This window comes from Eurytemora carolleeae, unplaced genomic scaffold (assembly GCF_000591075.1).
Source record: "Eurytemora carolleeae unplaced genomic scaffold, Eaff_2.0 scaffold158, whole genome shotgun sequence".
Lineage (NCBI taxonomy): Eukaryota > Metazoa > Arthropoda > Copepoda > Calanoida > Temoridae > Eurytemora > Eurytemora carolleeae.
The window spans coordinates 226,234-239,803 of record NW_019396117.1 but is presented as its reverse complement, the minus strand read 5'-3'; the positions used below and the strand labels follow the sequence as shown (position 1 = coordinate 239,803).

The following is a 13,570-nucleotide window of genomic DNA, read 5'->3' as shown; positions in this document are numbered from 1 at the left end:
TACTTCTGGTTATGTAATCGCATATTTAAGCAGGGAAAAAGCAAGACCAAAAATAGAGAGGATAATTTTTTGGACACTTCAGCCATTATTGTTTTTTTGTTTTTTTTAGCGGATTTTGTTATATTTTGTACTTTTAAATTTTGATTTACAACTTATTTAAACAAGAGGGAGAAAAAAATATTTACATATACAAAGATTACACAATTTATCCTCCATTTGTTAGATATTTCTATCAACAAGATCAATATTTCTAACAGAATACGATTGAGGATTTTATATTTATTTTCCTAATAATATCTCCGAACTGTTTACCAACTCCCATCAGAAATCCATGCTGAGGGGGCTCCACCCCTCCACACCAAACTCCTAGATAGATAGATAGATAGATATATATAGATAGATAAATCTATATATATATATATATATATATAGATAGAGGATGTTTATCTGTTTTTTTTGATTGAATAATAAAGTGAATATATATATATAGATTAGACAGGCAGGTATAGACATATAGATACTGATAGATATACAGATAGATGGATAAATAGAGAAATGCATGCAGGAATGAGCTCTCAAAACTGGGATTCATGGACCTTTTACGTTTAATATTTCCCTATGAGAGGGCAAGAATTAGGTTGTGGGTTAGTTAGAAGGAAGTTTTGTCCTTTAAAAAATAAAAGAGATCAAGGTTTGAATAAGAATTCACAAAATTTATAATATACAGAGTCATTTGGCAGAAAATTCCACTCCAGTTTTGCATTTTACAAATTATATCAAAATGTAAATTCAAAATGCAGAATTTTTTGACAGTATTTAAATCTAATCTAGGAGCTGAAAGAATTTTTTTCATTTTTTTTATTGAAAGAATAAAACTACTCTTTGAAGTTTCTGATAAAAAGTGAGAAAAAGAAAATTCTGTTTTTTATTCTTAATTTTTATTTTTTATTTTAGTTCATTTTATTTATATAGTTCTAGTGAGAGGGTACGTATAGGCTTGGGATTATTTTAAATTTTTTACATTTGGTCCTTTTGCAGTAAGAAGACCATCTTAAGGGGCGGTAGACTTAATTTACAATGAAACTCCATTTCTAGAGTGGCATGTCCGATTGACAACGGTACCTTTTGTCTGAACTAGGATGAAAGAATTATCCATGTTATTCATCTCGGCATTAACAGTTATTGCGGATTTGTGCTGCAGAAGAAAATGGTGGAAACGACAATATCTTACAAAATATTGATCAGTTCCAGGTTTAAGGAGGGAGGTAACGTTGTGAAACAGGCATGACCCCCTTTTTTAAAAGGGGGTCACTTAAAATTACCACAGTCCCATTAACCCGCCAAATATGCTGAATTTTAAAATATTTTACAGAAATGTCCCGGAAATGTCCCCTCCCTCCGGAAAATGTCTCTCAGGAATAATTTTTTTTCAGGCCTTTTTTAGCGCACATGTTGTAAACTAAGTGCAGGGGGGAATTGTTACATAAGTTCTGTTAAAACTGCAAAATGAGCAACAAACAAAATTAACATAGATTACTACTTTATATATAAGATATATTGGGGACCCTGCTTTGCCTGGAATAATAGTCGACTAATTAAACTTACTAACTAACTAAACATTTCCCAATCAAAATTTGAGGAAAATCGGTCAAAGGGTTTATAAGTTATGATCGGACATACACACAAACAAATAGACTAACAGAGATTACTTCTTTTTATATAGAGATAAGATTCATGACTCTAATCTTCTCATAGATTTTATTTACATCTTCATATTTAGATTAAAGTTAAAAAATTTCAAAAAATGTTTCTTTTTTATTTTATCTGAATAATTTACATTTGAGTCTATTTTTCAGTGTAAAAATTTATAACTGTTGCTCTTTCGTTTGTTTTCCCCAACTTTTCAAAAAACTTTTATTCTGCTTCGTAATGTTTCTTAAGCCACAATAGAAATGTTTCTCGAGAAGATTTGAAAAAACTAATTTTTCGCTTCATCAGCGCATTCTTTTGAAGAAAGTAATTTCATTTAACATTAATATTTAGTATTTATTTAAAGAACACCGCGTTTTGATTCGTAGCTTATAATCGCAAAATTGTGCGAAATATTTTGATCTTAGCTCAGGCTTTTCTTTTAAATATAAAGTTAAGATTCAAACTTAAAGGAATGCCCGAATCACACGGTACTATTGAAAGCTTTGTCTGATCAAATATGAATTAGACATCAATATTTTTTGTTTCTTTAAACTGTTTATTTTCATTTGCATGGAGGGTCACTCAAAATTACGCTTACAGTTCCTTTAAACTTTCCAATTTTTATGAGTTTTCCTCAATATAATTAATTGTATATGATGAATTGTTAAAGATTTCCCGACCTTTCATTGGTCGATAATCAAAATAAAGATCCTCAAAACTTTGACCAATAAGGGGCCAATAAAAAAAATGCGGGAATTAACATTTTTTTCTCATTTAATTTATTCAAAAGTTTTCGACTGAAGCTCTGATGGGTTTATCATGGTTTGAACCACGTTGAACTAAATAAAACTACATGGAGAGGAGAAGACCAATTTTATTTAAAGGGACTGTTTTCCTTTTTCAAAATGCACATTATATCAACATTCTTGGGATTAAGATTCAAAAGAACACTCCGAAGTCTATCTTTACCACCTTGAGATGAGAGGTTGGGCCCAAAAAAATCAAAACTTTTTGCGAAAAGGATTTGAGTCTGTGCCACAAACTCAAAATTTCTAATTTCTATATCTTTGCAAACTTATGTTGTAATCCTTTGATATTTCCAACTTAGATTATTCAATCTAACAGAATTTCTAGTTTGAAATGCACAGATATAAGGATTAGAAAATCGGAGTTTGTGGGAAGGACTCATTTCCTGTCCATCGTGTGTTGTATTAATCTTATAGTGGGGATGGGATAGGGAGGATTAATTCCCGCCTCTGACTCTTGTTTAAAGTTGTTCACTTACTCTGGCAGTGTGGTATCGTCCCAGCCCATGTTTGATCCTGGAGACAGGTTAGGTTCGGAGATCCATACAGAACATATCCAGGTCCACACGAGAACTCAGCAATTGTCCCGGACGGATACAGATCCTAGATTATGATATTATGATCCGGACTGTAAAATAACTGATCACTCGGATTAAATCCTTGTATCTTTGCAACCTCATTTCAAAGCCCTTTGATACTTTAAACTTTCAATGCTAATAAATCAACTAGTAAAAATTTGAAATATCAAAAGATTGCATCATCAGGGTGCAAAAATATAAGGATTATGAAATTTGAGTTTGAGTCCAGTATCATTTTTTGTGGTTTTGTTAAATAGTTAAGAGAACCTGTGAATTCTTGTTGTTAATATATCTAACTGAACCATGTTGAATCGATTGAAGACTAGGACAGAGAGCCAGGTTGCAGGACAGATCCGTCCTGTTCCAGGTTCCATTCTCAGTACACACAATCTCATTCAACTCTCCGGGTAGAAAACCTATAAATTAATTCATTTATTTTATCCCAATACTTATTCAAAATGTGATTTTTGTATGCAACGAATTATAAATTGGTCTTTACTTTGGTCTTTAGCTCTGAAACATTATTTTGAAAGTTCACAAAACTCTACAACGAAAATCCTAATTTTCTAATCCTTCATTTTGAAGCCAAAGTAATAGACCTTTAACAAAAAATAGAAAATAATTGCTTGTGCCAAGTAATCAGTTAATTTTGTGTTAATTTATTCAGATAAAATAAAATAAAAAAGTTTCCCAAGGATATTGTTTGATCTTTATTGTTTTTAAATAAATTTCACAAAGTTAACATTTAAGGGACTGTCCTTGTAATTTTTAGTGACTCTCCATTTCAAAACAGGGGCATGTCAGATTCACAAAGGTCAGAGAAAAAAAACACACTTTTTTCAATAAATTAACGAAGACAACTTTCTCTTATAGTTACTCAGTCGAGAAAAGGAAATGCAATTCTTCAGGTGAATGATCACTTTGAAATACGTCTATAGTCTCTTAAATTCTCATCCATTGTGGGTAACCCTCTACCTTCTCTACAGACTAGAGTTCTTCTTGAACCAAGCTCAGTTCCTTCTCCTACTTCTACTGCTACTAGAGATCCGTCCTTAACCAATCCAGGTTCTCCACAATCCACAGGAATACATTCAACCCTGCATAGGAAAGATAGACACAACTATTTTGGGTTCGTTCTTAAATATTTGAGGTTTTTTAATCATTGGTGATATGGTTGTTTTTTTTCTTTTCTTTACAATTTTTGACTGAAAATAAAATAGTTCTATTCCTGGCCTTCTTTGCAAGGACTCGCGGATTTATGCAACAGAGGAGAAGTGAGAATTTGACAAAAAATTATTTTAATTGGTAATTATTCAAATGAAATGAATTATTCAAATGAAATGCCACTTAAAATTACATCAATTACTTCTTAGTCGATATTTTTATAGAATAACTTACATGGAAAACTGCCAGGTTGAATCCTCTTGACAGATGATTCTAGATCTGCCCAGGAGCCTGAACCCAGGGTTACATCTCATCTCAGCTGTATAGGTAGACCCGGAGACACGGAGCTCAACCGAACCATTCCCGGGCAGTGGAGCAATCCCACAGGGGACCTGAAATAATAATGCTACTACTATAAATAATAATAATAAAAATAATAATAATGATAGTAATAACAATAACAATAGTAATAATACGAATAATAGTAATAATACTAATAATAGTAATAATAATAATATTAATAATAGTTTCAATAATAATACTCGAGACCAGATTTGATGAATTGCGAGGTCATTCAACTACGTAATTGAACTTTGAATCTGTGATTCAAGATTTGAGCCAGTAATCAAGAGAGATAGTCGAACCGGTAATAGGTAATTTAGTGAACTCTCTCCAATTCATTAAATAAAGTCCCCGGTCCACCACCCCTTACATCTGTTGTCTTCATGAAAAACAAATTACAGATTGTTTCGCAAACAAATAAATCTTTCAATCTTTTATTTCTGTAGTTTTTAAGCTCTTTATTGAATTGTGAATAATACATGTCCTTAGAAAAGCAGTAAACAATTCTCTACTGAAACCAATTTTTAAAAGTCTTTATGTGGAAATTGATCTTGTTAGATTTCAAATTTTTTCTACGTTTTCAAATACTATCTTTGACTTTTATACAGCAGTGTATCGACTAACCTCTATACAGGGATCAATAGTTCCTCTCCAGGTACCATCCTGAGTGCAGGTGAGAATATTCCTCTGCTCTGAGAGGAACCCTGAGATACAGGAGTAAACTGCTCTACTCCCGAACCCGAGATCGTATCCACCCTCACTCTCAAAGGAAACCTGAATGTTTAATGATTAAAGGGACTGTTAGACTCAATGTCAAGGGACCCTCCATTTGTGATACCCTTTTAACGTTGACTATTGTAAGATGGTGGAGCTATACTCAAGGAGTATGAAATAGAAGAGACATACAACTAACGCGGCCCGCCTTACCATATGTCTGATATAAAATTACCGCGTATACAATAATAACCTATTCTGAATATTTCTTATAAAAAGGGAGTTGTATCTCCCTTCTATAATTCATACTCCTTGGTTATACTTCTTTTATCCGGCACGTAAGGGTACCGATGTATGGGTACCGATGTAAGGGTACCAATGTAAAGGTACTGATGTTAGGGTACTGAGGTAAGGTTACCGATGTATAGGTACTTATGTAAGGTTACCGATGTAAGGGTACAATTGTAAGGGTACCAATGTAAGGGTACCAATGTAAACTGAAGTGAGGGTACCGATGTAAGGGTACAAATGTAAGGGTACCGATGTCAGGGTACAATTGTAAGGGTACCAATGTAAGGGTACTTACGTAAGGGTACCGATGAAAGGGTACAGATGTAAGGTTACTAATGTAAGGGTACCGGCCTAAGGATATCGATGTAAGGGTACCGATGTAAGATTACCGACGTAACACTATTTTTACTCAACATGAATATTCTAGTTTCTTTACTTTACCTCCATATTCTGATAGGACCTAGGAAGACCACAAGGTTTAGGAAGGCAGGATGGAATATCTCCTCTCCATCTTGAATCTTCGGAGCAAATCAGTTCAGTATTCCCCTAAACATTAAACTTTAAAGGAATTGATAAGAAATTTGAAGAAACCCCAAGATTGTTCAAATAAATAAAATAATTATTTTACAGTGGGCATTTGAGGATCTTTTAGAAATAAAGTTAGTATTTTATTGGACCCTTGAATAAAAATAGCTGAATTTTTAAAAGATTTCTAATACATCCATAATTGTTCCCTAAATATTTTAAGTATTACCATTAAACAGAATTGAAGGTTATACATAAGATTTAGTTTTTTTTCTCTTGCCACAACATATACTAGTATTTACAACCATGTATGTCCAATGTCTATGAATAATAAATAAACTACAGTCGGTGTCGTATATATCAATACAATGCTGACGACTTTCGATTTTAATTTTGTTTTTTTACCAAGCCTTCAAACAGCATTTATACATATAACCATGGAAACAAAGAGAATCCTCTCTTTGTTTAATTGTAGATATCAATATAAAAAAGTAGTCTTCATTGATATTAACGTCGACCACTGTATCCACACCTACCCTGATCTCGTATCCTGGATTGCAAGTGTACGAGACTGTATCCAGGTATGAATATCCTTGAACCTCTGCTACTCCATGAGCCACTTGAGCAGGTTGAGGGCAGGTTAGAGGTATACAGGTTGGTAAGCTGGGAGTCCAACTCAGGTTCATCTGACAAACTGATCAGTATTAACACTAAACCATCAACTCCTCAATACATGAACAGTTCTAATCGAACCTGGGGAAACAAACCTATATAATTTCCGACAAAAAGGTTTCCAACCTGCTGGGTTTTCCATTTTAAAGGATTTTAGACCTAAAAGGTTTTAATATTAAAGGTTTTTCGATCAAAAGGATTAGACCTAAAAGATCTTTTGATCTTACGGTGTACGATCTAAAGTATTTCAGACCTAAAGGTTTCTCGAATATAAGAATTTTCAACCTAATTTTTAACGATCTAAATGATTTCTGATCTGAAGTTTTTCAAACTTAATGAATTATAACTATTTATCTCTTCATTACAGGGGGGCAAAAGGGATGCAATACATATAGGAGGTAATATTACATTACCAAGGCTTCCAAAGACCTTGTTGGGTCTCACTAGCGTAGCGAAATATGCTTTGATGGGACCCAACAAGGTCGAAGGAAAGCCAAGTTGCCAAGCATCCAATTGTTGCCTCATATCAAAGTCTACCTTTTAAGGTTTTAAAAACTGTAAAATCTATTTAGTTTTGTAAATCATATGTTTGAGTTCAGAAATCAAATCTAATTCATGTTTTCGGAGTTCTTAGAATAAAAATTTGCAATTAATTAGATTATATCCCAAAGGTTGCAATCTAACATTGGGACCCTGTTTTCAGGGTTGCAATGTAAATATCAGGGATTCAGTAGAGTCATAATTTTGTTCAAATGTTGGAAAAACATGTTATGAATGATAGATTAAAATAGCTTGGTAGAGTTGGGAGTAGGTTGGTCAGTTATAAAGGGAAGCTGACATTATGAATGTAAGCTGGGTGTAAACTGTAAACTGTAAACTGTTCGATATGTTTAAGAAAAATAGATCTATTAGATATATTTGTATCCCTATTTCCTCAACGTTAGAAGGAAATCCACGAAATATTTTATGTTTTTCTGCAGTGTACACAAAACCAACTGTCCCACAACAGTTTGAGGGACAAGTAGGTCGTGGTTATATTATAACTTTGTATTTACAACGTTAAGGATAACGTCATAATCCATATATAAAGTAGAACTATATGTTTGTTTGAATTTCCGTTCATAAACCCCTGAAACAATTTGCCTCAAAGGAATTGAGTCTTATCACAAACAAAAAATTTTCCAATCACAATATCTTAGCAACCTGATGGTGTAAACCTTTTATATTTCAAACTTAGATTATTTGATCTAACAGAATTCATAGTTTGAAACTTCTAAGGTCTACGGCATTCGATTGCAAAATTATTTGGATTAGAAAATCAGAGTTTGTGGCAAGACTCAAGTCCTTTTGATTTGGAAACTCTCTCAAACCACCGGAATTATCATAGCTTTTTATAAAAGAAAGATAAGTGTGCTGAATTTTTAACCAAATTTAGTTACCTGGCAAAGCCGGGTTCCTAAGCTAGTATAAAATTAAATCCTTAAATCTTCTTGACAAAATAAACTCAATTTAATCCTAAAAATGGAAAAAATTGATTTCAAAATGGAAAAAGTTTCAACTTACAGGGTGTTCCAATAAACACTGAAATTGTAGATAAGACAATTTCAGAGTCGCCAAGTAATTTCCATGTTTATTAGGACAGCCTGTATTTAACCCTAATTGTGACCATGTATACTGTTATTTTTAGTTAAAATTCTTCCTGAAGTTTATTATGATCTATCTTATAGTGTTATATTCCTAGGACGGATACTCCTGAGATCTGAAACCCTGGATTACAACCTAGTCTGGCCTCATCTCCTGGCTCGGAACCATCTGTCCGAACCCAACCATTCTTCAGTACTAGAGACAAGCAGGATCAGGGTTATATTCAGAATTCAAGGGAATTAATTTCACAGAGATTCCAATTGTGGCTCTTTTTTAAAGAGTTAGATACCCAGTTCACAACGGTACCATTTAATCTTTTTTTAAGGAGTTACATACCCAGTTCACTACCCAGTTCACAACGGTACCATTTAATCTTTTTTAAGGAGTTACATACCCTGTTCACAACGGTACCATTTAAGCTTTTTTTCTAAGCAAAAATAAAAGAGAAAGCCCCGTTTTCTAGGAGAGAAAATAAATAAAATTTACAGAATTTTTTCAAAAAAAAATACAATAACTTATTGTTATTCAGAAAATAGGATAAAAGGTACCATTGTCAATTAAATTATAAGAACATTTTTTAAATAATATGAAGAAATTGATTAAACGCCTTAAGGTTTCAAAGATATAATAATTAGAAAATCATTAGTTCCTTGGCAAGAAAGTGAGTAAAATTTCAATTTATAAATTGTATTGATGCATGTAGATCAATGAAAGGGACCAGTCCCTTGAATTAATTGCGCCTTCTACAAAGATAATAACATAATCTAGATGTGCGGCCAGGTAGAAACCTCCTTCCTAAATTGTTTGTAACATAAAACTCATATTTGTACCTCTACAAACAAGAGACATCTATAATGGCATATTGATTGGTTTATCACGAAAAAAAAAACAGAGTAATAAATGAGCAACACTCCAGAGGATAAAATGCCATGCGTACGACAGAGATGGTGCTGCTTTCAATTATTCACAAAAACTCAAAATTATATGACTTTCTCATATCCATCCTACTGCTTATAGTACCTAGCTGAGGACAGATATTGTGAATACAGGTTGGTTCCTCTCCACCCCACTCCCCGGAGTACAGGCAGGATCTAGTTCTAACCAACAACATCTTATTGAAATAAACCCGAACTTCAAAAAGATTTAAATTTTAGGGATAGGCAGACCACATTTTGGAAATGGCAGAACTAGGGATATTTATTGATTATGGTTTCATGAATCATATTTGTAAAATTATGTTGTAAAGTTGTTTTTAATAAATGACTGTTAAAATCTTATATAAATTTTCTATTTTGAATAATAATTTGTCCCTGAGTCCTGATAAAGTGTATCCGTCCTCACATCTGTATTCTATATTAGCCTAGAGAACAGGTTTGGTTTTAATCATCTACTGTTTAAACTGTTTACTCATTTACAAAACATTACTCTGTGCTTATATACAGGGTTTCCCAATAAACATGTGAATTGAAAGACGACTTGAAAGTCGTGATTAATTTCCGATATTTAATGCATGGCAAAGAAATTTAAAAACGAGGCTATATGGCCGACGAGCTTTTCATAAATATATATATATATATAAATATACCTTTCTTGTATCTTCAAAATTGACGAAGATATTAGATATTAAGACAATTTTGATTTATTAAATAATTGAAATTAGTACAAATTTTGCAATATCTCCGTCAATTTTGAAGATAAAAAAATGGTAGACCACATTTTGAAAATCTCAATACCAGGGGTTTTCGTTATTTGATGTTTAAGCTGGAATACTGTAAAAATTGTTTTCATGAAAAAAATGCTGCATGGATCGAAGACGATATTAAAGTCGTTAATGAATTCCCATGCTTATTGGGACACTGCAGTATAAACTGTCTTTATCTGTTGACTGGACTTGAGCTGTTCGCGATTCTATTAATTATTCCTTTACTTAGTGAGAGATGAATACGTAAAGGGAAAATCATAAAACTCTAGTAAAAGAAGACGACTGTTGCATTCACTTTATGATTTTAAATGTTCCATGAACATAAGAAACATTTGTGAAGAAAAAACACCTTTTCCGAATTATAAGCTAATTTTTAGGTTACTGCTCCAACTAAAAGCTTTTAAACGACATTAAATACAAGACTGCTTAAATGTCGGCCTCCTATTTCACAGTTTTATGGTAGCCACTGTATCTAACTCCTACTCTCATTTTGTTACTATCTATTGTATAAACTCTATGTTTACTGGGACCGGATTTAATGAATTTGAGCCAGGTCTAGAGACGGTTCCACCACGTATCTTGAATCAGGGATTCAGTATTTGTCCCTGTCCTATACATGATACCTACACTGCAGAAATACAAAAAAGTATTGGAATTGATTGGTATTTAATTCATTAAATCCTATCCCTGTTTAGTAATCTACTATTTCTATCCGTACCTGGTATTCCTGGTCTGAGAATGCCACGAACCCATGAGGAATATTTCTTGGAAGTTTACAAGTAATTTTGCTACAAATTGGAACCTAAACAAAGTTTAAACAATCTTCTTATATTTTTTGAATTGTTGAGGGAATAGAAAACACTCTTTAGATTTACATCCATTTAAAGAGTGCCATCATCCTATCAAACCAAAATCCTCTTGACCTTCTTGACTTTTCTTTTCTCGTTTGTTTTCCATAAAAATCCACGATTTTAAAGTTTTAAAGTTGCAATGTCGTACCCATTAAAAGGACTGTAAGCTTAATCCTAAGTGACCCTCCATGCAAAGATGGCAATGTCTGATTTACAACGGTACCCTTGAAAGCTTTGTCTGGTCAAGTATGAATTATAAATCAATGTTTTTGCTATTGAAACTGTTTATTTTCATTTGCGTTTCTCTCCGAAAGTGACTTGCGCGCATTTCTTGCTTTTAAGAAGCAATTAAGAAATTATCAGGACATAACCCTTTTCGAGTCAGAAAAATGGCGATATCTTCCAAAGTTTTGAATAGATTAAGGTTTTAAGGGTTCCGTTGTAAATGTTTGAATGGAGGGTCACTTGAAATCACGCTTACAGTCCCTATACGTTGACATTCCCGTTTTTATGTGTTCAACCACTGACCTGGCCGGACCAAGTTTTATTGTTGAGACAAGTTATTATTCTGGATCCTTGTAGTTTAAAACCTTGATTACAGCTGTAGGATACAGTTCCACCAACCGTTAGCTCATGGATATCCTGGATATAGAGTAATTTTAGATGTAGTTAGCTCATGGATATTCTGGATATAGAGAAATGTTAGATGTAGTTAGCTCATGGATATTCTGGATATAGAGTGAAGTTTCGATATAGTTAGCTCATGGATATTCTGGATATAGAGTGAAGGTTGGATATAGTTAGCTCATGGATATCCTGGATATAGAGTAAAGGTTGGATATAGTTAGCTCATGGATATCAAAGATATAGAGTAAAGTTTGGATATAGTTAGCTTATGTTTATCCTGGATATAGAGTGAAGGTTAGATATAGTTAGCTCATGCATATCCTGGAAATAGAGTAAAGGTTGGGTATAGTTAGCTCATGGATATCCTAGATATAGAGTAAAGTTTGGATATAGTTAGCTTATGGATATCCTGGATACAGAGTAAAGTTTAGATATAGTTAGCTCATGGATATCCTGGATATAGAGTAAAGTTTAGATATAGTTAGCTCATGGATATCCTGGATATAGAGTAAAGGTTGGATATAGTTAGCTTATGTTTATCCTGGATATAGAGAGTAGGTTGGATATAGTTAGCTCATGGATATCCTGGATATAGAGTAAAGGTTGGATATAGTTAGCTCATGGATATCCTGGATATAGAGTAAAGGTTGGATATAGTTAGCTCAATGATATCCTAGATATAGAGTAAAGGTTTTATATAGTTAGCTTATGTTTATCCTAGATATAAAGTAAAGGTTGGATATAGTTAGCTCATGGATATCCTGGATATAGAGTAAAGTTTAGATATAGTTAGCTCATGGATATCCTGGATATAGAGTAAAGGTTGGATATAGTTAGCTCATGGATATCCTGGATATAGAGTAAAGGTTGGATATAGTTAGCTCATGGATATCCTGGATATAGAATAAGTTTAGATATAGTTAGCTCATGGATATCCTAGCTATAGAGTAAAGGTTGGATATAGTTATCTTATGGATATCCTAGATACAGAGTAAAGGTTGGATATAGTTACCTAATGGATATCCTAGATATAAAGTATCATTGATATAGACTAAATGATAAAGGTTTGGTGAATTCGATGAATATATGTTATTCAAACGCAACGCCTGGCCCTTCAGCTAGTATATAATATAGTACAGTGGGAGCCAGAAAACAATTGAATTATCTTTGTCGTATTTTTCTTTTAATTTTGAAATATTGCAACTAAACTATTTATAAAAGAAGCCTGAGGTCTAACTTTTTGTGTGAAATGGTGGTAATCTACAACGCTTTATCTCGATATCCATTGTGAAAGAGATGGAGGTAAACTCCACAGGTTTACAATACAAAAGTTCTTACATTAGAACATACAAAGAAATTTACCAGTTAAAATTTAAAAACTCTATGTTCCATATTTTATTGGAAGAAAGAGCAAACACGTCATTTCTTAAACAGTTTTCTAGTTCCCATCCATTTCTCACCAAATATATATAAAATATATTTTTCTCTTTAGAAAAATGTTTTATTAGGATGTGAAGAAACAGTAATTTAAAATCCCAGCGGAAATTATCTAAGAAAATTAGGGTTAAATTGTCCATAGTATTTCAACAATTTGTTCATTAAGTAGTGGTACAGGGTTACACACAAAGGATGAAAACTTCAGAAACGACTGTTCGGAATTTCTTCAATTCTTTTAATTAAATTCACGACTCCTGCCAGTTGTAAACTGATTTCTTTCGTTGCAAAATCATTCAGTGGATATATCATTAGTAGACTTTATTTTAGGCAAAACCCTAAGTTTAACCCTTTAATTGATAGATTTAAAGAACGTTTTTAGTCGTCATTGATGTCTCATCCTTTGCGGGTAACCCTGTATTAAAGGGGGGGGGGGAGGCGGCACTACACGGTACTAATTGCCATATTCTTAAAAATAATTGTGGCATTCAAACGAGAACATAAGAATTATTGCAAAGTGTGTTCATT

At 33.0% G+C, this 13,570-nt stretch overlaps 1 protein-coding gene across 2 annotated transcripts in view; it reads right to left on the bottom strand.

Annotated features, from left to right (window-relative positions):
* Positions 1-235: 235 nt before the first annotated feature.
* LOC111695444 (sushi, von Willebrand factor type A, EGF and pentraxin domain-containing protein 1) overlaps positions 236-13,570 on the bottom strand; it is a 59,434-nt gene continuing 46,099 nt past the window's right edge. Inside the window, exons 44-56 of one of the 2 annotated variants that reach the window (XM_023464771.1) lie at positions 11,510-11,623; positions 10,849-10,932; positions 9,739-9,788; positions 9,449-9,525; positions 8,522-8,623; positions 6,649-6,806; positions 6,029-6,133; positions 5,207-5,356; positions 4,475-4,632; positions 4,052-4,173; positions 3,344-3,492; positions 2,978-3,101; positions 236-366 (exon numbers count right to left, since the gene is read on the bottom strand). In XM_023464771.1, coding sequence (XP_023320539.1) covers positions 251-366; positions 2,978-3,101; positions 3,344-3,492; positions 4,052-4,173; positions 4,475-4,632; positions 5,207-5,356; positions 6,029-6,133; positions 6,649-6,806; positions 8,522-8,623; positions 9,449-9,525; positions 9,739-9,788; positions 10,849-10,932; positions 11,510-11,623 — 1,509 coding nt within the window. In that variant the 3' untranslated portion in view covers positions 236-250. Of the gene's footprint in view, positions 367-2,977; positions 3,102-3,343; positions 3,493-4,051; positions 4,174-4,474; positions 4,633-5,206; positions 5,357-6,028; positions 6,134-6,648; positions 6,807-8,521; positions 8,624-9,448; positions 9,530-9,738; positions 9,789-10,848; positions 10,933-11,509; positions 11,624-13,570 lie in introns of both variants that reach the window. The other variant, XM_023464772.1, reaches the window with a different exon arrangement.